The 26,319-nt window shown below is 38.3% G+C and overlaps 1 protein-coding gene across 3 annotated transcripts in view; it reads right to left on the bottom strand.

The window, feature by feature from the left end:
• Window positions 1-12,782: 12,782 nt before the first annotated feature.
• GABRG3 (gamma-aminobutyric acid type A receptor subunit gamma3) overlaps window positions 12,783-26,319 on the bottom strand; it is a 725,624-nt gene continuing 712,087 nt past the window's right edge. Inside the window, exons 9-11 of one of the 3 annotated variants that reach the window (XM_045448932.1) lie at window positions 26,166-26,225; window positions 24,304-24,372; window positions 12,783-20,965 (exon numbers count right to left, since the gene is read on the bottom strand). In XM_045448932.1, the coding sequence (XP_045304888.1) occupies window positions 20,684-20,965; window positions 24,304-24,372; window positions 26,166-26,225 (411 nt within the window). In that variant the 3' untranslated portion in view covers window positions 12,783-20,683. Of the gene's footprint in view, window positions 20,966-24,303; window positions 24,373-26,147; window positions 26,226-26,319 lie in introns of all 3 variants that reach the window. The other 2 variants (XM_045448933.1, XM_045448934.1) reach the window with 2 other exon arrangements.

The following is a 26,319-nucleotide window of genomic DNA, read 5'->3' as shown; positions in this document are numbered from 1 at the left end:
AGGTAAAGTTAGAGCCACAGGTGCAAGTGTTGGGTGAAGGAATTGGCTTTGAATGTTCAGTAAAAACATTTTATCTGCTAATGATCTAAGGCAATATGTCCTTAGAAACAACATAGTGAAAATATTTATTATGCAGTAGTTCACTCTATTTTGTCCTTATTAGGTTTTACTATCTTCTCCCCAAAGATGTGGACTTTATTGAAATGGAGTAGTAAAAATAATTATTTTATAAATTTATAAATCTCTTCTAAGATTTATGTGATGATCTCTACATATAGCTAACACCCCTCATTTTCTCCAGTAATTGCCAGGTGTATTAAATTTGCCTCAAGGAAAGCAGTAATAAAAACCTATATTCTTTATAAAGTTGCAAATTTTTCTTGAAGGGATTTATGTGTAAATGAAGCTCTGCTTCATCCTCATAATAGAGACATTCTGTTGCTTCTTTTAAAACCTTGACTGTCACAGCACTTAATGCCAGCCCCTTTTGTGTGATTGTCACATGTTCTGTGGAGGAGACAGGAACAGAGTAGAAATGCAACCCCATTGGTTAGTCATGTGGATAGGAAGGATCCAGGCTCACAGAGCAGACCATCTTTGTTGGCTGATGAGTGAACTGAAGAAAAGAGAATGGATCAGAGTATAATAATTATCCTAATCATACTGTAGGCCTGGAATTTTGTAAAGAATGCCTGAAACCTGAGACAAACTTATCAAATGGTTACTAACTTGCTTAGATGAAAGATCTTAAACATAAAAATACTTCCTCTTCCCAAGCTCAAGGATGTCTGAGGGATTTGGCAATTGAAACCCTGCTCAAAATACAGTGACATTATTTCACATCCCACAGCCTCTTGCTTCCTCTTCCTTGACTATTTCTGAGGGTATAAATCTTTGAGGGCATATTTCCTAATCAACCACCAAGGTTACCACCACCTACTGCTTCACCTGGACCAAGTTATTTGCCATTATGTGGGTCAAGGGTGAGTGATGCTCAGTTCAGGGGCGGGGAGGGAAAAAGAAGGAGGAGTATGTGGGAAGGAGGGAGATGGGGAGAAAAGAAAGAGGGAAAGAGAGGGGAGAGAGACATAGGGGAAGAGAGAGGGAGAGGGAAAAAAAAGAGGAAAAGGGAAAAAGTGAATCTATGAATAAAACACAGAAAATGAGAATTTTATGTCCAGTTTTACTTTTTCCTAAGCCTTCTTCCTAAAGATTTCATGTTTTTAAAAAATAGCATATTTGTATACAACTACTATGTATGTATTGGTGGAGGACCTAGTTGACAGCTTTGGAAAAGAATACTCTCCATTTCCAAAGACAACAGCATTCTTCAGCCTTGAGTCTTGCTTCTAAAAGTACATACATGGAGTAACGTGGGAAGAAGCAGAATGCCCAGATCGGATATTCCAGCCTCAGTGGGCACTCATCTATTCAATGAGGGCTGAGTACCCACAATGTACCAGGCCCTGTCCTTGAGATCCCATCATAAGGGGGGGACATGGATTTGTTCTCACAATGCTTCTGGGATAGTTGATTATCTGTCCTCATCCAGAAGCCCCAACCTGAGCACATTTAGGTTGAGGGCAGTCTGCCCAGACATGGAGTACAGAACCTCTATGCTTATTGGCAAGGCACTGCATCTATCTTCTATGGGTTCCTGTGGGTATTCTGTTTTCTAGTTCATCTCTGTGAATGTAGTCATAGGTGAAAGGAAAACTCTCCAATATGGAGTGGCTGCAGTGCCTGGGTAACTGCTACACAGCCACCTGTGGCCCTCAAATTTGAGTCCCAAAGGGTGACTGTAGGAGACAAGTAACCAATGGTCGTTTTCATTACTGTCCAGCATGGCAGCTTTGATCTCCCAGCATTAGAACTGAAAGGTGCTAAAGAATGATATAAGTAACACAGATGTACCAGATTTGCATAAAAACATACCTCAAAAATTATGTATGAATATCAATGTTCACTTTTATTTCTCCTAAATGTAATGGTGTTTTAAATGCACTACTGAGTAGAACTTACTTTCTAGAGGAACCTTGGACAAGTGTTTGAAATGTCATAATGTTCATCTATACAAACCTAAGTTTTTCCTTCTTGATTTATCTATTTTATTATTTGGAAGCAAAAAGAGTAGGTTTGAGCCCTGATCCTCTTGCTAGTTGAGCAGACCTAGGCAAGACATCCAAGATCACCCTGGCAGCAGAGTGCAGCCCCAGCTCTTTCATTGGTGTGCAGCAACTCCATTGGGAACTGACTGAGAAGAGATTTTGCTGTCTGGCCACATAGAAATCAGAGGTAAGAGGGCCAGGACTGAGGAAATGTGTGCTGCTGTCTGCCCTCATGTTCTGGTCCTGCCCAGCAATGCCAACAAAGCATCTGCCCTCCAGTGCAGGGGTGGGAAGCAGAGCTGAGCTGCCAGGGGGAGAAACATGCTTTTAGGAGAGCTTCATAAGCCTGAGAGAGGTCTTTAGTCCAGACTTTCTAATTCTTTCAAGTTTGTGCATGGTACAATACAGAAAAGCATTTTTTGAAGAATCTTAAATATAGTGGTAAAATACACATAACATAAAATTCACCATTGTAAGCATTTCACATAAATGATGGGTGTTGCCAGTCTTTTCTGACCTCTTTAGAGCATCATCATCTGCATTCTCTGGGCCCCCAGCAATACCCTGAGATTATACAGAATCTTTGGGTTTTGTGGTGAGTCTTCCCACCACAGCAGAGCCCTTCTCTCAGGGTCTTTCAATCCTCAATCTTCACCTTGTAATTCCAAAAGAAAGAGATCCCTGAGAGCCTGGGGACAAATAGTCTCCAGATCTTAAAGATTTTACACTGCTTTTTAAAAAGGGTTACTTATCACTTTTTTTTAAAGAACATATCTGCCTAAATTTTGATTTGTACTATCATAAAAATTCTACATTAATATTTTTCTGGCCACTGGAAAACTCCTGGAACTGTATCACATGCAATAGAATAATTCGTGCTAGGCACCCTAGGATCAAAAGTGACATTTTCTTTTTTCTTGTTAAGTAAACTACACATTCTTTTACAATGATTGACTTTACTTAATTTTTATAGTTTTATTTCCATTACAGTACTTAATGACAGATTCCTCTAAATGTGAAGATTGTCTATAGCAAAAAGTTGAAATATGCCACATTTGTGATGCTCTTACAAATTAGGTTTATGAAAGAAACAATGCTGGATGCTGTTTAAACTGGTAAGGATGGATTTTATCCAACAATAACTGTTGCAATAGGAAGAGCATCCAGAATGAAGTAAACTCAACTTTGCTGAAACAAAAGGCAGAAGATATTCTAAAGGCTTGGGTGTGCTAGTGGGTAGACAATGAGAAGTGTGGAGGTCGGTTTTAGTCCATGTGACTACACCATCAGGGCTTATTAACTGGTGTTTATCTGGAGGAGAAACATACTTCTCATACCTTTATGGCAGGAGGCAGTGGTGTGGGTTGAGGCAAGATGCTAAGTTAGGTCCTTACCCTCTCACAGGAGCTTGGAGCAAGAAGAGAGGCATCTCATTGAATGTTTGCATTTCAACAATTCAGCTTTTAGGTCCTTCAGGACACAGTTCTGGTGGTGAAAGAGTTATATCTCAAAGGACAGAGAAAGGATTTACAATTTAAGTTTTCTAAAGTAAATATTCTAAGAGCAGGTACAGGGGCCTACTTGGCTGACACCAGGTTTTAGCTGGTACAAATAAATAAATTTGACTGAAACAAATAAATCCTGGAAGCACTGAGCCTTCTCATGCAGGCATTTTTAAGGAGGGTCGTCTGAGTGACATGGCCTTAGCTGCCAGAAACAATGATAGAGTCTCGTCAAATCATTTCACAGGAGCTCTTTTGTAGGTCTCAGGTTTCACTGGTGTTTGAATCCTATCACTGAATTGAGCTGAAAGCAAAGACAAAGAAAACATTTTGTCTTAAGCCTAAAGGATGGGCATCTCTGTGTGTATGTGTATGTGTTGTATGTGCATGAGTACATATGTGCATGCTCATATGTGTTTCTTTTACAGAACAACTGTATAGAATCTCTCAGTGAGTAAACAAATTCGGTATTTCCAAATTCTTCATCTAGTATTTTTACCTAGTGTCTTAGTTTGCCTCAATTTTTAAAGTTGGGTTAAAAAAAAATGAAATGAAAATTTTAGAACAGGCTATGGTACCAAAAGCCTCAGGCCTGTGGCTCTTATAGCCATAGTCCTGGGGAGAGTGTCTTTCCTCTGGACTGCTGCACAATGCTGTGACATGTCAACAGTGATGATGACAATAGCAATAGCCAGGACATCAGAAATACACTGCACATTCTTTGCACGAAGAGCCCAGTTCTACAGATCTGACACATGTTACCTCATTTCATCTGGGGTATCTTCATTTATCACATTGGTAAATGGAGAGATAGAGAGGCAGACTCAAACAGTATGAAAAGTTTTCAAACTTTAAGCTTTTTTTCCCTTTCTTTTCAGTTTTCCAATCTTAAAAGAAGCCTGCTGTATGCTGTGTAAAACTTTCCCAGAATCTCTCTGGCTAAGGTGACTGGCTATTAGGATTTGCTGATGCTCTCCCACACTCCAAGGACTTGACAGAGCACAGTATGGAAAAATCTTAACTCTTGGCATCATTTTCTGTTTTTAAATATTATACATTTTTCATTTTTTATAGTTTCTAAAAACTACCGGTTTATTAGAAAAATCCTAATGTCTTGTTTTTAGGGTAGAGCTACAATTTCACCAATGTGTAATATCCATTATAAAATCATTCTGCTGCAAATCCCTCCCTGACTCCCCACCTCCAAATAAAACTGAACCATGATTTATGGTAAAATGACCAAAGGGGTTCCTCTTTGTACTGTGGCTTCTGTAAGGTCTGAACTGAAATCAGTGAATCTTTTTCTCATTAACAATGTAGTACCAATGAACTGGTGACAAGTTTGGGATTATAATATGGCAACTCAGGTATATTCTAAGTACAATAGGTTTTTTTCCCACATTTTTAGAGAGCTTGGAGGAATATTTGAGATCTCTGAATCTAAGACTTTAATTTACTGAGGACCACCTTGGTACTAGATCATGATGTGTGTTTATTAGCCTTAGCTGGCTTCATTTCTAATGTGGATTTCTATTTTTTTCCTCCTTATGTGTGCTTTTTCCTGGTGGTTCACAAATGAAATAAATAGGAAAAGAAGCACTGGGAACCATAAAAATGATTCTATTAAAATAGGTAATAAGCCCGAAAATGCTTATTACCTGTTGTACCTACATATGGATTGCCCATGAGGGACTTCTTTCTACAATATTTGTTTTTTAAGGGAGAATTACAATATCCAAGATAGTGATATTTTGTTTTCGTTTTTGTTTTTTTGTTTTTTGTTTTTTTTTCTAGAGAACATGTTTGGTGTGTCCTTTAAAAATCAGACCAAACAGACTGCTTTGGGGAAGGTATTTGAAATATTAGAATAGTTTTCTGTTATTTTCTGTGACGATCGCCCCCCCCCCACCTTCCTCTGTGTGGAGCCTCCATTCTCTGCCCTGTATTGGTGGCAGCAAGTTTGTCAGTGAGCTTGTCATTTGACAGAGGGAAGCTTTTTCTCGTAAATAAATAAGGCAGATCTTCAGCCTGCCAGTGGCCACCAAGCAGAACTTGGTATACAAGTGAAAAGTAGACTGCATCCATAATCTCAGGCACTCAATCAAACCTTTTAGTAACCCTGAGTTTTTGCCCAATTGGCCATCAATGTAATAATAGTCACTCAGGATTCTCAGCTTTATTGGCACAGTGATTGAAGTGCTGATATATGATCTGAATTTAATCTGACACAGTCTCAAATATCTATAAATAGATTCATCTTGTATGAATTTTGATGTTTATGTATTCTTTGTGCTCCTACATGATTTTAAAGATAATCCTTGGAGCTCAGAACTTTAGAATTACATAGGGATTGATATATCTGGATTTGAAATGTGTCATCCTGTCACATGTGAAATAATTATTTTAATTGATATTAAATTTAACGTAATATGTGTGGGATGTCTGGTGAATTTTAATTGAATCAGAGTCCTTTCATTTCCTTCACTGACCTTTGAAGTTACCATAAGATTAAACCATTTGAAGACAATTCTGACTTGGCAAGAGCAGTCAGTGCCTCTCAAGTTGTAAGGTGCCCACAAATGCAGATTTAGTTCAGTAAGTCTGGGATGGGCTGAAGTCTGCATTTCTAACAAGCATCCAGGTGCTGTGACTGCTACTGTTCCATGGCAAACCACATGCTGTATTTATTGGTCAGCTGCAGGGTTTTCCAATGTTGCTTGCTGGCATTTGAACTGCAGGGGCTCCCATACCCCACTTTCACTTCTGTTCACCTGTGTGGCAGAGACTCTCACTTGGCAAAATCCTAGCTCACCCTCTTTTTCCTGGGCGAGAAGCTGGACACTTCCCAGCCTTCTGTGCAGTCAATTAGGAGTAACTGTGCTCTTTGGCCCTGCCTCATGGAATGTGTGCCACTTGCCAGCCCAGCCCGTAAACAACTTCCACCTGTGAGACTCACTCTTTTTCCCCCATCCAACAGATAAATGGAAAAGAAGAGTAAAGCAACATAGGAGAAGCCACATTAATCCCAACATGTTGAATGGAACTCAATCCCTTGATAGCCTGTCCAGGCTTAAATGTGAGAAAGCTCTGGTTATGTGAGGCAGATGAGATTTCAGAGTTTGTTGTACTAGCCTCCCTTGGTGAATACAGTGACTGAGGCCATACTGCTTAATTCTGTAGAGAAGACTTGCTACTTTAATCTCATTTCAAAAATACTTTCTAGCCTCAGAGATATACCTATTTCATTTATGATTTACATCCCCCTTCCATTCTAAGGGGACAACTAAAGAGGTTTGCTCAGATATCACATTTCCCTCTGGCTTCCACCTCTACATTCCCTCCTCCCAATTTAGTTAGACACATGTTTTACAGATGTGTGTTGTGAATACTGGGTCCTGCTCCAGACCTGATACATGAAAACCTCTGGAGGAGGCACTTAGGAACGCAAGAGCCCCAGGTGTCATGCTTTTCAGCAGCTAAGTTATGAAAAAGAGGAATTAGGCAAAATAGACTTTGTGGCTGGAAGAAGAAACTGGATTGGAGAGGACTGGTTTTTTTAACTTTCCATTTTTAAAAAGGCTTTCCTTTTATGGAAGATTATTCTCAACTTTGCATTTTTCTTACTTGTTTGGTTTATTCAATTATTCCCCCCCCCCTGCCCCGGGGGAAAATGCATAAGAGTTAAACTCTTAAAATTTAACTTTCTGTCACCAGGTACTCTACTTTTTTGCATCTTGCTTTTAAAATGCCAGACGCTGCTTCTCTCTGGGTTGGATATATGCACTTGTCTGCTGGTCCCATGTTTGCTACTTTACTCAGTTCAATGGTTTCATGCTCCATATTGAGTCCATATGAAAAGATATATGCTGTATTCAAACCTTGCATGGCATGGCTGAAGAAGGTGAGAGGGACAGATCAGATCAAAGGTGAGTGTCTAGAAATCTGGCAGCCATTTTTTCATGAGTCTGTTAACACCTGAATTGCTCTGACACTCATTTCTTCTGCCTTTTATTTCTATTCCATTGGTCCTCAATGAATTATGGATAGTATTATTAGACAATGTGGCTTATTTGACTGGAGAGTTGTGGCTGTGTTTGTCTGCCATTGATTATTAAATATGCCATTACTATTTAAGCATTCACCACCAATAAGAGCATTTGTTTTTAGACCATTAATACATGGTCTAGAGCAGGTTGAATTGGCCTGAAAGGCAGAGGTGCCATTGTATGGGTTGCCATGGCAATGAATAAGGAATGCAAATATGTGAATGGTCTTATTGGCAGGGAAGGAAAATTCATATCAGAAATATCTACTCCAAAGAAGAGGAATCACTCACTACTAGCTCAAGGATAAGTTCTATGTCATAGATCTGCCAGGTAGATGTCTAGTGTCTCTAAGGAATAGTGCCATATCAGAGGCATTGAGTTGGCCTTTTCTGGTGATAGATGGGCACTTATTGGTGGAAGATCATTTTTGGTGAGGCAAAGTCCATTTTGTTGAGCCACATGTGCTCCAACCATATGGTTGTTTTATATATGGTCTTGATACCATGAGAATCTGTATCTGTTGCTCATGCAAATTGCTTATGCTTTCTACCTCTATTCAGGCTTAGTGTCATATATGGAATCTCCATTTATGATGGGTATATATCTTTTTTGGCAACCCATAATCATGAATTAAATTTCTATAAATGTATTAGCAAACCAGGAAATGCTACTAGAATGGAGAATGGTTGTCAATAGAAGGGCATAAATCTTTGCTCCCAAATTCAAGGCATTAGAATGGTGATTATCCTATTACATCATGTCAGAGAGTCCATACAACATCCCTATTGGCCACAGGTACTATAAATGCCATTGGCTCTGCTAGGTCACAAAGACTACTTTGCACTTCATCCTGTACTTACGCAGGGCCTGCTTCAAATAATTCTTTTTCTGTGAGTCCTACCCCAAATTTTCAACCTTATGGGCTATACAATAAATATGTCAAAAAATTATAACTACATTTTTTATATATTGCTTCCAAATTCTAAAGAGGTGTATCAAACATTGTATCCCATTATTTATGCTGGGTGACTGAAGATGGAGCAATTTGTCTTTACATATAAAGAAACTATTTAGGTATGCTCAGGATCACTTGGCTCCTAGTCAAGTCACTAATATAGTATGATTCTGGGCTTCCCCAGAATTTAGCAGACTCTGGAATGAGTCTGTCTTACTGAAGGCTCTAAGATTCTTAATTCTGCCACTTGAAAGATTTAAATAATTTTGAGTCATTGAAATGAACTAGCATAGTGCTCTGTGGATATATCAAGACGACTAAGGTCTGTCTGGGCTTGATATGAAAGAAAGCACATGAGTTTACATTGTTCTGATGTAAGAGTCAAAGTGTATTACTGGCCATTGCAGGTAAAAGCCAATCATTTTTATTGTGTTTATTAACTGGGACTAAAATCAAAGCATTTGCTGGGTCAATAGCAGCACATTAACTGCCAGGGACTTTGTTCATTTTCTCTAAAAAGTATATCACATCTGGAATAGTCTTTGTGAATGGCATCATAACTTGATTCATTTTATAATAATCACATTCTTTATAAAAGGTCATTCTCTAACTGACTTTTGTACCAGACACATACATGTGCAAGCTACAGAAAGGTCATCTCCCCTGCATCTTTTACATTTTAGGTATAAGGAGACTGACACTCCCCCAGAAATACGACAATATTTTGAGCTTGCTATTTCGGCAAACTGGGGCAGTTAGGCCAGCTTCCACTTGACTCTCATTCTGTAGTAGTCCTCACTCCATGACTCAGCAAATGTGGAAGCAAACTGTCAGCCTGTTATCCATTGTGGGGAACATTGTATGGACCACAGTCAGAAAAAAAAAAAAAAAGGCAGTTTGTCTCTTACCTCAAGTTCTGTGAACAAATAAAACCATGAACTTTTCTGTTATTGGTTTAATAAGAACATGTTTATCCCTGACTTTTGCATTCCGATGTTTAAAGATATGTGATACCATTTGTGGATATTGTGTTAACCATGACATAAAATGACTTTTTGTCACATGAACAGATATTTCTTGGTTACTTTAGTAATCTGGTTTTATTTTCTTTAAATCCCATCGTATTTTCCATTTGGCAAACTTTAGCTGGGATGTCATTGGTAACACTTTTGCAAGTAGAACACATTTTCTTAAAGTCTTTGTCTCTCAGTCTTCATAGAGCAAATGTGTGAAGATTCCATCAGATTTACAGTATTTATACTTCTCATATACATTAGGAGTCTTACTCCTCTGGGCTCCTGGAGGATTGGCATAGGCAAAGAGAAAGCAGAAAGACTGTTTATGCTCTGAGTTCCATTGTTTCCTCTGACTTTGGACCCTAGTGTATTTTGTGTTCCCAGGGAATTTTTAAAATTCATAAGTCAGTACCAAATAACTCTAGAAATTCTGATTATTTTCCTTTCCTTCTGACACAGTTATTCTGGTAAACAGCTCCTTATCTCTAGGAAATGCTTGGAGGAAGAATCTCAGGACATACTCTTGGCCATGATACAGAATTCCTTTCAAAGGGACCTGGATCCTGGCCACAGGGGGACTCTGAATCTGTGAATTGTATTAAACCAGGGTCACAGTAAGGATCCATGAATTTTCATTATGTCAACATGAGATTCTGCCTGCTTGCTCTAGTACTTCCCTGATTATATACATTAAACAAAGCCTCTGTAGCCTTTGCATCTATACCATTCCTACAGACTTTGGCATCAGTTAGCCACTGCCTCAGATGTTTGTGGATTGACATGCTCTGATTTTTCTTCCATTCCTAGGGCTTATTATTGTCATTGAATCCACTGCTTATGAAGATTAAGTCACACCACTTGGCCCTACTACTACAAAATTTAATAATTCCCACTGAAACCAGGGATTCGGGGGTCCATGGTAGCATATCCCCAACATCTGCAGCCTCCTCTGAGCTTCCATGGATGCTGGGGCTTCATCACTGATGCCTTTCTTAGTCTTTAGGTGAGGGGGGTATCCCTGAATGTCCCTGTTTGTGTTTAGATGGTGGATGGATTAGTTGCATGTAATGGACACATTCCAACATTCTCACCTCCCAAAGACTTGGGCTTTTCCTCTACAATGTATCAAGGAAGTACTGACATTTCAATTTCTTTGGCTGAATACCACTGTGAATTCAGGTTTAAGTAGTCATTTTACTTGAGTAGTTCCTCATTAACCTTAAAAGCAAATTGTTAGCGCTATTTGATCCCTTCATATATAAATGTAGCCAGCCCAGTCTTATAGTCAGTCCTTTCTAGTTCTAAAGCCCTTAAAATAACTTCCAGGCAGGCTACCCAGTTTCCTTTCAATACAAATATTGAAGATGCTGCAGGATCCCAAGAATCTCTGCCATCTCCCCTAGGGAACAGACCAGAAGCATTCCTTCTGGGCTATGTTTGGATGTAACTTTCCTTTGGGCCTGGACCAATGAAGCTATTGGCCCAGGTAAAGTCACTGAAAGGTTTTCAGAAAAGAAAAGCTAGTTTGGGGTGAGGTGGGAGGCTTAAATATGCCCCTCCGGGTCTCAGGGTCCCAAATCTTGAGGCTTTATGAAGTCTCTCCTTTACTTAGAATTCCACTTCTGAAACCAGTACCTTCAGGGCCTAGCATGAACTCTCTTCTTACTTTACAGGTCAAGCAATCAAGTGAGTGAACATTGTATGTATTACTTTTTAGTTGAGAGTAGTTTTTGTTGATTTCCGGCAATACTAAAGACAGTCCCTACTAAAGACAGCTGACCTCAGTGTGCCATTTGGGCACATTATTTAGTTGCCCCCCTAGAAGAGATGTTATTTTCCAAAGAAAAGTATGTTTATATTAATTAAAAAGTGAACTTCTACCACAGTAAATGAATGGCCTCAGAAGTTCATTCCATATCAAGGTTTTCAAGACCCTGACTGGCAGAGCGTAGCCACTAAGCACAGGAGTTTTGAAGTTACCTGAAGTCATATTTCTAGCATTTAAATCCTTTTTGTAAGCTTACAATATTGGACAAGTCATTTTAACCCATGTGTCAATTGTCTTATCAGTAAAATAGTGACAAATACAGTACCTCCATCACAGTGTGCTGGAAGGATGGAATAAATTCAGTGTGTGAAAATTTCTTAATACATGTGACAGCTGTTATAATTTATCTCTGAAAGGGCCTGCAACTTTGGCCACAAAACAGGGAGAACTTGACAATTCTAATAAGAGAAAGTAAGGAGTGAACACAAAATGTTCGTCAGTGTTTAAGCACAGATTGAAGTAATTCTAGAAGTAATTGCTGAAAACACCAAAATAGGTACTTTGGAGAGGTCTAATCAGCTTCTGAAAATCCAATGTCATATTTTATGTCCTCTGTTAGGACTGAAAGCAGAGGTAGAAACAGGCAGAGGTGGTAGAAAATGTCTGGTAGCCCCCACCCCACCTTCCACCAGCACAGGGCCATCTGGGAAGAGGTGGGACTATTTTGTTGAAGTCATACTAGGTGAACTAGGTAGGGGACCTGGGTTGTTCACTTTTAGTAATATGTGCTCAATTCAAATAAACTAGAGTATAAAATTTTCTGTCTACCCACAGTGGTGGGAGTTGTGATTGGTTTATAGTTTTCCTTTGTGAAGGTTTGCCTTTATTTAGTGTGGGGCTGCAGCACCTTCCCACCAAGCAACTGTTTGGACTTTGGGGGTGGCCAGTCCTTTCCAGATGCATAGACAGTATAGGGTCACTGGCCACACTGTAGTCATCTCCTCAACTGTGGGCAAGGCCCCAGAGGCTGGCATCAGTTGCCTTGACTTGGCTGGAGTGGGGCCTCCTGCTCTCCAGGGATGGGTTAGAAATCTCTGTTCATGGGCTTTGGCAGGAGTGGAAGAGGAAGACACTTCCTTTGGACGCTAGCCACTTACAACCTTTCTGCCAGAGAAGACATTTAACCCTCTCCCCTTCAGCACTGCAGAAATGTGTGTGTGGTGCTGGGCGGGGAACTGAGCCTCCAAGAGGGGCACTGGGTGCCATGTCCCCCTGGTGGGCAGGGACCATATGCATAGGGTTACCCTTGACTTTGGCCCCAGCCTGCCTTTCACCAGCCTCTTGGTCACCCACCCCAAACCGGAAAGATGCCCATTCCTGGGTCAAGTATTTTTGACAACATGTGCATTTATTTGTATTAGTAGTACAAACGTAGGAATCCAAATACAAATACAGAGTGCGACCCAGCCACCAGGCCCAGCTGGCCCAGGGCAAGGCACGGCCTAGAGGGTGCGGCGGGACCGGACGGGGCGAAGCGGGGCGTGGTGCCGCCCGTGTCGCCAAGGCACGTGGGGCGCAAGTGCGCCCTCGTTTCACTAGGACACCACGAGCTGAGCTGCACGGCTAGCAGGGAGATACATCCTTGAGAGAGGGGAGGAGGACAGTGGGATCTCAGAACCATCTCAGGACAGTGGGGAGGGGTCCGAGATGGCCCGAAGACTGGGAGTCAGGGCTTCCAAGTCCATGTGGGATGACGGGAGCAGGGACTGTTGGAGGCCACTTAGTGAGTACCCTGGCCTGGTCCTTGGTCCACCTTCCTAGAGAGGGGTGGACACACACACTTGAGCAGGGTGGACCCCTTCTCAGGACCGAACTCATCTACCCTATGTGCTCACAGTCAATTCCAAGATGCTCTCAGACTCTGGAATTCCTCTACCTTCCTTGCACCTGAACGAGATGGCTTCACAAATAGGAAGAATTGCACTCAGGCAGAGAACAGATCAGTGCTTTTTCCCTCCCTTTCTGCCTGGGGCATTTCCCAGGGCTCCTGATGGCTTACTTTCCACACAAGTTTCAAAAAGAGAGAACAGTCCATGCACTGTGGCTAATTCCAATGTCGTGTGGTTCACACTAGACCTGATCGATACTTTCTCACGTTGGACATGAAAAATGTGTCCTAAACAATTGTGAGGATGGCTATTTGTCACCTTCATCTTGAGAACTACTTCTAGCTTATCAGATAATACTGACCACCTGCACAAATGATCATAGAATCGCTCAGATGTGCACCCAAGTGAAAATATGATCGTGTTCTCAGTAGGAGGCAGGATTGTTTGAACTCAGAACCAACTCTGATCAGGTATTTAAACTTGATTTTTTTTTAAGAAAGAATGTGGTCCCAAATTTCCAGAAAATACAGAGACTGTCCATTTCTCTCTCTTTCTCCCTCCCTCACTCTCTCCCTCACTCCTTTATTCCTTAACTAAACACTTAGTAAGCTAATATACTATCACTAGTAAAACTGTGCTCCTTTCTACATTTTTCAACTACATTTGGGGTGGTGGGTAGAGTAATACACATGTTAATAAGTTGTTCCAGTTTTACCACTGTACATACATACACAAATACGCACATCACTGCATGTAAACACAAGATGGCCCTTTGCTGCTTACAAGACAACCCAGGCCCAATCCCTGAAAATTATTACTCTTCTAGAATCTTCCATAGAAAATGCACTCATGAGGAATGACCCTTTCACTCAGTCCAGGAGCTGCTTGTAAAGAAAAACATATCATGTAGTTTTATAAATATATGCATGTAAACATTGTTCACTAGCACAAAATTAGTCATTTTGAAGGTCAAGAATAATTGAAAGTATCTTTTACAATATCTTAATACAGTTATTCTAAACAGATAATATAATAGTAAACACTGTAAATGTAATCAATATATTTTGCCTGTGTCTACTTCTATCTAAAAGTAAAAATCTCAAGATAAATTAGGGGGAATAAAAGCCTAGACCCAAATTGTATACTAAGAAGCATATTGATTGTCCTTTTGGGCTAAGAAAGTCTGTGGTGTCTGAAGATGCATCCATTTTAGGGAAAAGAGTTCATAGCCAATACATATGTTATCTTCAGGAAAAAGAATAACAAAGCCACGTGAGATAAAACAAAACAAAAACAAAAAACCCAGAAGCAACCAATAAAGAAAAAGTAGGTGGAGTGTTCTCTTAAGGAATAATTTCAAATTTGATTGAAGCAGGGTAGACAGACTAAGACTGAAGGGACACAGAGAAGTTATGGAAATGTTTTAGAAAAACAAGTTTTTAAACTATAATCTGCATATCTAATATTTAAGCTAAAATTAAAATTTTCCATTTTCTTCTTAATTTAAGTTCTAATTTTGTTATGATTTGGAAAAAAAAACATTAAAACTTTGTTTTGGATCAATAGCTAAGGACTAGTATGGAACATGTAAAAGGATATAGATGATAATAATGGTCATGATGATGATGATGGTGATGATGGTGATAGTTATGATGATGATGATGGTGATGATGATGATGGTTATGATGATGCAGCATAGTTTATCTTCTAATATCTTACCCTACGTGGCTCACAATTTGAAATTTTAATCAGCAAATATTATGAAATTTCTATTATTGCTCTTCTTTGTATAGATTCTAGACCTACCCTGCACTAACCAGTGCATGGACTAAATGAATGGGGCAGCTTAACTGAATGGTGGATGGGTTGACTGGGCTAGATAGAGGATGGGGTGGTCTGATCTCTCCATCAAAGTGATTAAACTATTGTTCTCTGTATTGGGGTGCCTTCACTCAGTTGACAAAACTGAAATCCCTCCTCATAAATGTGAACAGTACAGGATAAAAATATATTTTAGTAAATTCTAAACAAATAAAAACAATCATTATTTATTCCTAAAAATCAGTCTGACTGAGAGTTAGGATTTCTACTTTTTTTGTTTTTGGAAATTAGGAATTTTAATCCTTTTGTGAATAACTGATTAGTGGGAGAAATGAAGAAGAAATTCCAAATAATCAGAAAAGAAGAAACTATAGCAGCTACCTTGACAATCTGTGAGATTTCATTATTGGAAATCAGTCTTCACTATTGTTTCCAATCTGTTCAGTTTAAACTGTTCAACAGACATGGAGAGCCTTCCTTCCCTGCAGGAACCACTATCACCCTCACTTTGTGGAGCTAGTCCACTTGGCTGGGAAAACTGTGTTGTGGTTACAAATTTGAAAAACGAAGTGGTGAAAGTAAGCCATTATCTGAATAATGCAAGCAGAACAATTTAAATTTCCTTTAATTACCTGAATGTTGCATTCAAACAGTGTTTGTTTTGCGTGTGTGCATGTGTGTGTACATGCATGTGTATGCATGTGTGTACACAAGTGTGTATGTGTGTTCATGTTTGTGTGTTTTGTCTTCCAAATTTTATAGCTCATGTTCCTATATTATACAATCTGAAAAACCTACTTGGTTAGCTCAAAACGTTGAACACTTGTTAGTGGCTGTTCAACTAATTTTTTAGCACTGATTTAACCTAGTCTAAAATTTGGTTTTTATGTGAGCAGAGTAATAAAAGGATTAAGGTATTTTACTGACAACGTTAAAAAGCAAAGCATCATTTAACTAAAGGACATTTTGAAGAAAAATAGTAGGGAATAGCCTCTCTTTAATTTTAATAGAACTAAACCAGGTTATAGCCTGGAATTGCTGACTTGTAATTAGAATAAAGTTGAAAAGAGGAATGGAAATGGTCTAGTGTCTAGTCTTCAAAACTATCAAACATTAAAGTAGGCAAGTTTTTATTCTCCCAGAGACATGAATGACTGAATTATTATCCTGTTATCTCAACATGTACATGCTTTCTCCTTTTAATTATAGAAAATTATTTCTAAAGTAAAAGGTTAAGTAAACAAGGAATACAAGAAGGGATTTGTCATTTAGCCTGAACTGTTATTTATTTATTTATTTATTTTGGTCTTCGGATGTGATTATACAATGCAGAAATACTTCTAAACCTTGTCAACCTGAATGTTTCCTACAAGCAAGTTTGAGAGGAAGAAATAGGCACAGATTGCATACTTCCTCGATTTGGGGCAATTTGAAGAAGACTCAACAGAAAGTCATGAATTTAACATTTGCAGTGTATTTACAATCTGTTTGCCCCCCGCTTATTTCCAGACATCTTTCTGAATGTCTTATAAACAATAGTGTTCTGAACATTCCAGTGTGTATTTATATATGATTATGTTTATCCAACGTCGTTCATTAACTTTTCTTTTTTACAGAAATTGGGTCTGAAACTTCATATTTATATAGTTTATAAATTCTCAGAAAAAGCAGATATTTGTAAGATCATGGAGAGAATTCAAAGTGCTTTGTGTCTTGAGAACATTGATCTGATATAGTGATAAGTATATGCTTGGAAACTAGTTATAATTCTTCAAGTTTGCAAAATAAAGTTCTCAGTTTTTGGCAGCTGAGATAAAAAAAATAATCAAGGAAGAAGAGGTTCTGTTTGTCTTTTTTCTAGCCCTTTAGATAGAGTGCCCCATTGCTTCCTAGTTGTGGCAAGTATACGTTAATGCAAAATGGGGTTATGAAATACCCACCTTTGCTTGCAGAGTATGCTATTTTGCAGAGAAGCAAAAAATATGTCTAGACACTTTTACTGTAGCAAGCTATGGCCAGATAAAAAGACTCAGTGTGAAGGGTGGAGACTCACATCCCATCAGAAGCACTAATTTAGATTGGCCCCAATTTCCCTTATGTAGCCTGAAAATGCTTTGCCATGGAGGACAAGCATTTTTTCAACTGAATCGACAAAAACTATTTTCTTACCTGATTTGTTATACAATTAAAGATAAGACTGCTTGGCACACACACACACACACACAAAAGAAAATCCTGTCTCCATCCATCCATAAACAATAAATAAAACCTGTCATGAATATATGTGATTACAGAAAATGGAAAATCTATGAGATGTGTATGATATAAGCTTTATGTGTTATTTTAAGGCATATGTTGGGTAAAAAGGGGGCAGTATTGGCTGGGTCAAAAGTAACTTATAGTAACATTTTCCTTCTCTGCCCAGTACCTGAGAATCTCTCCTCTGGTCACTGGTGTTGAGACTTTGTAGAAACAGAAACTTTCTAGGCTCTGAAGAGGAATTTTTTCTCTAATTTCATTGATGTGGAATGCCTTTTCTTTTGTCTCCCTCTCAGCCTGGATGAAGCTTAAAGGAGAGACAGTCACAGTTGTAAGTATGATCCACAGTGGTAAGAAATTAGAAATCCTTTTCAAAATACATAACTCTCATCTCTGCAATTTACAGTATTTCTGAAAGTGAGGAATACAGTAGCACCTTTAGAATACCAGCCACTTACACAGTTTCCCCACCAGCTGCCATGAAAACACAAAACATATTTCTCAAGTCTAAATGCAAAGCAAGCTGGCCAGAGCTCTACAGGTGCTGGGTCTGGGTGGAACAGCCTTACACCCATGCACCTCACACATACACTACTAACCAAGCATACTGGTGAAGGACAGTCCCTCAATTTAAGAGAGATACATTTCCTTCACATTCTTCCTGTGCTTCTCCTCTTCCTTCCTCCAAAAGGTAAACTCTTACATAGTTAATAAGCAAGCCCCTGAGCTCTGTACCTGCATGAGGTACATACCATCTCTTGTATTGTAGACTGAAGGCTTATCTCAGAAGTTGAGACTTATAAGAGAACTTGAACAGACAAGCCTGCAGAAAAACTGACATTGGTGTGTTCTGAGGGGATGTTTGAGTTCTTTTTAGTCAGAACCTATTGTGGGTAGATTGCTGTATGGGCGGGAGTCTATTTTATACTTTGTGAGTGAACATCTATGAGACTCTCTTGAGATAAAAGTTTTCCTTTATGGAGAAATGAACCATGAACTAGTGTTTAAATCAGCAGGATGGCTGAGATCAGGGGGAGAGAATGGTTGGATTCAGCAAATAGGTTATTGGTAAGTATATCCTACACATAATTTTATGAGTTGCCAACAACACCCAAATATTGAGTAGCTTTGAAATAAGAGGCATCAATATAATTTTTAAGGTAAAAGTAGAGCAAATTTATCTTATAAAAGTGTTCTTAGGTTATGTCTCTTCCAAGAAGAATTTCACTAGAAAATTCATCTCCCTCCATAACTACTTTTAAGACATAACAGGTTGAAATTCTTCATATTGTTAGATATTATAAATTCATAAAGATGAAAATTATGCTTGAAAAGGACTGACTTTGGACCACCTTCCATGGGTACTCAGTGCTTTGGTGGGATATGGTGGATTCCTTTGGTCAGGGTGCCTCCAGGACACGACTGCCAAGTGTGGGGGAGTAGTTTATGCATGAGAGACAGAACAAGGATGCTAGTATGTGAAATTCTTCAATAGAGTAGAAATTTCATATAAGCCAATAGGTTCAACTTGTTTCTCCACAAATATTATTTTATGTTTTAAATTGAATTTGCTAAATAGAACCCAATTGGCTTGTGGCCTATGTAGCCACTATTAAATCAAAGTCAGGGAGATGACAGGAAGAAAAGCTGAGGACTTGGGTGTCTCACACTATATAGATTCAGTCCTTGAAAGCTGGGTGATCATACCAATGTATTTGCATTCACTTGATACGAATGATGTTTCATAAATATAAACAGATTTATATTTTACTTTTCTAGCCTCTTCCACTCCCATCCCCTTATGTCTGGTCTTAATCCAGTAAATTATGTGAAATTAGCACTTTTATATATTCTCTCTGTGTATTATTTTATCTTTTTTTCTGAGTAATAATTGTACTTACAATAGATAATTAAAATAAAATTTTATGGTTTCCAATAAAATTAATTCAATTTTATGGGTGAGAAAGATGAGAAGTACAGAGATACTGGTAGAAAAATTTTAGTACCAAAATTTTAATAATGCCAAAGCATTATTAATGAACTGGTGGGACTGTTTTTCCTATCAATGGTGGGAGGCTTCTGAAGAGTCTTGTGAAGTTACATACTGGTATCCAGTTATAACAAAGAACTAACATCAAGAACCAAGTCAGTTTTGTGTTATAAAAATATCAAAAGAGTAATAATTTCGGGGGATTTTTTCTTTGGGATTTTGCTACATATTCATATCTCAAAGTATAAAATAATTTTGTTCATCAAAATATATCATTGATGATAGCCATTGCCCTTTTTTTGCATCTAAAGTTGATTTGACTTGAAAGTTAATTATAACTATGAAAATTTTAAATTCCATCTATATTTCTTTCACACTTTGGAAAACATTTTCACGACAAGGGCTTATGAGTGATGTATACTTGTCTTTGCAAGATGAAGATAATCATTGAACCTGTAATAGCATAACATACAAAAGATGCATACCCTGGGGTTGTGTTTTGGTCTAACAAAACACAACTCTTAAGGTAAAATGTTGAACTCCAACTGAACTAATCCAAGAACCCAAAGTTAAAATACTGCTTACTTTTAGTAGTTTGGAATAGAGTAATAACCTTCTGATGTTCAGAGATAATCAACATCATTGAATTCAGCAACATGAGAATTTTTCAAATCATATTTTTTTCTCAACTGGAAACTTGTGGATAATGCATATACACCCTTCCTAAACCTAGGGTGAGATTATTAAATAAAGAAATTCTAGGTAACAATGATAGTTCCAGAGTAAAAGAGGTCACAAAGAGAGGAAACCAGGTCAAAACTCACTGCAGTTCATACTTGAACTCAGACTGTCCAGGAACACGGGGATGAGGTCAACATGAGTATGTCCCAGCAAGCAGTGACTCCACACATGTGGGCACTGGTGCTCCTAAGAGTTGCTAAGGAAAGATATAGAAGGGGTCTTGGCATAAGAGAGCTTCTCGGATATTTGCTTACATGTTTTACAGATTTCCTTGCAACGACAATTGGCAACTGTTTCCAATATCCAAAAACCATTCATAAACATCACCAACTTACAGATTCAATAAGGGATTAGCAAGAATATCACTTTAAAACTCAATTAATGTGTGTGTGCGCACGCATGTGTGTGAGTGTGAAATGCATAATAGAAATGGTTGCCAGGTACTCCGGTGCTGCTCAAAGGTAATGTATAACTTCAGATAAACTGAGCAGTGTTTTTCCTTCCTACTCCAATTGGTCACTACTGGTCTGGGGACAGTGAAAGTAAAGAGTGAAATCTAGTGCTCTTTACTCATCACCACAGAAATATTTAGAGATACAGGTATCCAACCCAATAGACCAAGTTGAAGAGCAGGAATGATGTAGGGAAAAAGACCCGAGAATATGAGTCCAGCTCCAAGATGTCTATGTGAATACGCCCTTTTTTCCAAGATCCGGATTTGCATTCTTCATAGCAGCAGAAGAAGCTCTGACAGTCTTTGCCATCCAGACACTCATAGACGCAGGTATCTTCAAATTCCTGCCAGTACACAGAATTGTTTAAAGTGATCATTGCAGGTGGTGGTGGCCTCACGTCAAGGAGAGAATAGTTCTGTAGGCAATAAGAACAACACAAGAATCATCATGAATGCAATAAGAACAGTCTGAGATAAATCTAGCAATAGGTGCATGTTATATCTGTCCACCAAACAAGGAGGATAATGCCATGCCTATTCCCACACATCCCCCATCCCTGAACTGGACATTTCAGTCTTTTAGAGTTCAGTCTGCCAATTAAATATTTGAAAATCCAATGCAAAAAAAGTACAATGCAGCTTTCAAAAGTTGCATATCTCAAATTGCTAGTGAGGGAAGCTGAGCACATTTTCAGATATGTATTAACCATTTCAAGTCTCTGTTCTGCCTACTTTTCTGTTGATTTGGAGTAAATATGTACATATTGTATATAATCCCCAAATATTAAGCACTACATATATTGAAATGTGGAGAGATAAATTTGTTTTTCCCTAATTAGTAAGTAGTAAAAATATGGTATTATAAGACTGATGGCAGAATCTTTTTGTTCAATGTAATTAAGGTAAAAAATGAGCTTTCAGTGTGTGGTGGCCAGACACCATTTGTCGCATATAGAGAAATAGCCAAAAATGTGTACAATTGGAATGTTTTATTTTCTATTTCCCAAGCTCTCTTCCTGACGTGGAAAAGTCAGTGTAGGGCCTGTATAGGAGAGGGGGTGACTTACGTTCACTCATAAATGAGATGAATCACTCTTAACCTTGAGAAGTGTCTTCATATAGACTTGCCAATTCCTCAGGCACTTGTTTGAGCTCTTCCAGATAACTATGAATTACGTATTAAATTGAAGTCTGTTAAGAGGTTATATTTCTAAATTTGACTGAATAATGTGAGAGTATTAAGGATTATAGTTGCCTTTCTGCTTTAGTTTTATTTGTGCTGGTTGAACTGAGGGACTGAAGTGTGCCGATGGAAGTAGTGAAAGCTGAAATCAAGGGAGAGGTGAACACACAAACCCAGTTCTCAGCTGACTGGCTAGATCTGTTGTTCCTTGCTTGGGGAGAGAGACCTTCCAGAATTCATTAGAAAGCATCGTGAATACCTCTTATGCAGCTGATCCTTTAACAACATGGATTTCAATTGTGCAAGTACACTAATATGCAAATTTTTTTCAATGAATACAAGTCCAGTACTGTTAATGTATTTTCTTTTCCTTATGATTTTCTTAATCTTTTTTTCTCTAGTTTACATCAATGTAAGCATATAGTATATAGTACATATAACATACAAAATATATGTTAATCAACTATTTATGTTATCGGTAAGGCTTCCACTCAATGATAGGCTATTAGTAGTTGAGTTGTTGGAGAGTCAAAAGTTATATACACATTTTTGACTGTGTGTGTGGGGGGGAGAAAGGGCAGCACCCTTAATCCCTGCATTATTCAAGGTTCAACTATATTTTTTAAGGGTCAACTGTATTTTTACCCAAAACTATTTTTACAAGGAAACAGTGTACATCTTTTCTTCTCCTTCTGGATTTTAGTTTGATTGAATATGCTCATAGCTATGTGGAGCTGAAAACCAGAGAAAAGCAGATAAAAGCGTATAGCACTCAGTGTCCCTATTGGTAAGCTTTGGGGCATCTTTTTAATTCAGAAGTATTTGTGTGTGAGGTCCAACCCAAAGTGAGACATCCCAGACCACATGTTCACTAAGCATTGCCTACTCTACACATACCAATGACCAGTCAGGAGAATCATGGAGAACCTTCTACCTTCTTCCACACCTTTGGGCAATGATAGAAATGAAAGCTTTGTTGTTCCATAGGCTCTACTGTGGACACATCTCCTCAAGGTTAATAGTTCTTAAACCTGAGTGGGTATAAAAATCCGTGGGGGTGGGGGGGGGTGGTTGCAGAAAAACAAAAAGTTGATTCCTTCTGTACTTCAGTGCATTTGAGGAATCTGTATCTTTTTGGCAAGATTCAATTGGAAAAATCTGCCTTTTTTTTTTTTTAATTTTTTTTTTCAACGTTTATTTATTTTTGGGACAGAGAGAGACAGAGCATGAATGGGGGAGGGGCAGAGAGAGAGGGAGACACAGAATCGGAAACAGGCTCCAGGCTCTGAGCCATCAGCTCAGAGCCTGACGCGGGGCTCGAACTCACGGACGCGAGATCGTGACCTGGCTGAAGTCGGACGCTTAACCGACTGCGCCACCCAGGCGCCCCAAATCTGCCTTTTTAAAGTAATTGCATATGTGTTTTGACAGTATTCAGCCAGATATTCATCCTTTCATTTCATCAACACTTTGTCCCTGTGTAGTGACATACAGATGAGAAGCATGGCCATTACTGGCAGGACAGGCCCAAAGGAAGATGTTGACTCAGAATGGGCATCAGAAGGCTCTGAAAGGGTGGGGACAGCTCCTTAGAGATCTAAAGGGTGATCAAGGAGCTACAGGCAAATAAGCAGCCGGGTTTCTGGAGGCAAGGAAACCCTATTCACTTCTTCATTTAACAAACTAAAAACTCATGATTACTGAAACATAAATAAACCTGATCTAATAATTGAGGGCTTTTAATAAATAAGTAAATAAATATGGAATAAAATTAATTGCATCTTATAATATTGAAGATATTATTATCCTATTATTGAAGATATTATTAACAGCCATATGTTAAACTGCTTACATACTTTTTAAAATGTATATCTCTCACTTATCATAAAAATTTCAAACTGGGCTCAAAATGGAGATTTTAATTAATGCATCTCCAAGGTCACCTACAGCCTGACTCACTCCTGCTTTGCCTGCATGTATGATGCAGTCCCTTGACTTCCCTGGAAACCTGTGCTTCCTGGGTGGCAAGTTCTACTGCACATATGAAGTGGTTAGCTTTGCATTTTACAGGTTAGGAAACTGAGGCACAGAGATGTTCGAACAGCTTGACCCAAAGTGCATGCATGAGTGTTAGTGGGGCCTGCCTCCACTCCCTCATTGCTCAGAGACTGATCATCTCTGCAGATGTTGGTGATAGAGGGTCCCTTAACTAGCCTAACCCTGTGGATCTTTCAACATAGAATTGAATACATTGACAATTTTCATGAAAAGTTTGAAAATTTCCTTTTTTTTTCAAAAAAATTAAGTTTATTTATTTTGAGAGAGAGAGAGAGAGAGAGAGAGAGAGAGAGCACAAGCAGGGTAGAGGCAGAGAGAGAGAAACAATCCCAAGCAGGCTCTGCACTATTCGCACACAGCCTGACACAGGATTTGAGCTCAGGAACCATGAGACCATGACCTGAGCCAAAGGCAGAGGCTTAATGGGCTGGACCACCCAGGCACCCTGGAAAATTCCCTTTTTCTTTGGCTATTTTATGAACTTTTGTTTAAGATCTCTCTGTGTCTTCTCACCTGGCCTGGAGCCCTTTCTCTCTGAGTTGTTTTTCTATGTACTTTCTTCAAGGTCATTACACTTTTCCTCTTAAAAACAAAAGAAAACAAGTCTGATTTTGTGAAAATTTATTATTATTATTATTTGCTACGTAAAAGATTCCTTTTTTTGGCAATATCTTTTGTATATGAAAGGTGTCAATATTTCTTCTTCCACTCCCAGCTCCCTGGCTGTGTGTGATAATGTGGTTTCTAGGCCTCACGATATGTGTTCTGACTTGTCTTTGTTTACAGCATCCCCATTCCCAACCCTTTCCATTACTTTTCAGTCTGTTGCTATTTGGAAGCATTTGCTGGCAAATCTGTAGTTCTCTGTGGCTTCCCACAGCTATAAAAGTGGCTTCAGCACTCACCTCTGTCAGAACTAAAATGATACACTTTCAGAGTATAGATAACCAAGCAGTCACTTTTAAAAAAACATGTTGAAAGGCACTAAACATAAATTACTGATCAGCAGTTAGAAAACCATGTATGGTATATAGGTGGGCATAAAGCATTCAGTGTAATTAGTATAAAGGAATACAAGTAGTTATATATAAATTTTGTTATATGATAAAAGGGTAGCTCACATCAGTAATTTTAAGACATTTCTCTGTTTTTCAAAAGTTAAATTCTTACTTCAAGCCATATACTTAAAATTCAGATGCATTACTAATTAAATTTAATAATATTATAAATTGTTGCACCTTCATCAATATTTATAGGGCTTAATTTCTCCGTATTTCAGCTTCCTTGTTAGTAGAATGGGTGAGGTTACATGAACTCATACATGAAAGCACTTACAACGTAGGGTCAAACAGAGTAAGTGCTCAAAAGAAAGTGATGGGAGTTAGATCATTCTGAGGGTAGGGAGGACCTTCCCAAAGAGGACACAAGAGGCAGAGACCACAAAAGGAAAGACTGATAGATTTGGCAACAGGAGACTTAATACATGTGGAGAAAAGCACAAGAAATGACAGTGACAACATGGCCATAAAACTGGAATAAAACTACTTAAAAAACATATTAATATGCTTAATTATTCTGTATGCGAGTATATAAATTTTATGTTATATAAAATATAATATACATAATATATGATATAAGTAACTGGCAGATAGTTACTTTTAACTTAAAAAAAGTTAAGACATAAATAAGTTATAAATGTTATATAAAAAACTTACATAAAAGAAGATATAAAAAGCAATTCACAGTAATAGAAATGTGAGTACAAAAATAAACAAGTGAAATATATTCAACTTTGTCAGTAATCAAAGAAATGATAAAGGAACATTTTGCAGAAGCCATTTTTCTATTTGTCTATCAAACCTAATGCAAGGAGAGTTCTGGGAGGTGGGTGTCCCACACTGCTAATGGAGCCAAGCAACTCTTCTGACCCAGCCATTTTGCTTATAGGAAATTATATTAATAGTCACAGGTATATACAAAACTGCAATGATAAGAATATATATAAAAGTGAAACGGTGTGTATTAGCCCCGTTTCCAGCCACGACTATCTGTGCGTCAATCGTTGCATATAATTCAATCATTAAAATGATCCTATAAAATAATATTATAATGCAGAAATTTATTCATAACATATTTTTGAGTTACAAAACAGAAATATGTATGTATATGCTGATCTCTGGGTAGAAGGATTATGATTATTTTGTTCATTTTCCAAATTTTCTAAGTTGGATATTTAAAAAAGAGTATACACACTTTTGAAAGGAGTATGTGCAACACTCATTGTTCTTCAATATATGCATACATAAACAATAACATATTCAATCTTAATTTAGAAGAGTTCTCAGAAATATTTGCACCTTCAATGCTATACATACGGAGGGGGATTGTAGGCTTATTCGCTCATGAATCCACCTTGAGGAATCTGGATGCAATAACTACAAGAAAACCAGAAAAAAACAATTAGAAAACTTCTGTGGAAATCTGCATTACAGATCACCTTACTTAAGAGAAATCATTCATGTGTGATTA

Source organism: Leopardus geoffroyi, chromosome B3, assembly GCF_018350155.1.
Source record: "Leopardus geoffroyi isolate Oge1 chromosome B3, O.geoffroyi_Oge1_pat1.0, whole genome shotgun sequence".
Classification (NCBI taxonomy): Eukaryota; Metazoa; Chordata; class Mammalia; order Carnivora; family Felidae; genus Leopardus; species Leopardus geoffroyi.
The sequence above is the reverse complement of the archived record's forward strand: the minus strand, read 5'-3'. Positions and strand labels throughout refer to the sequence as shown.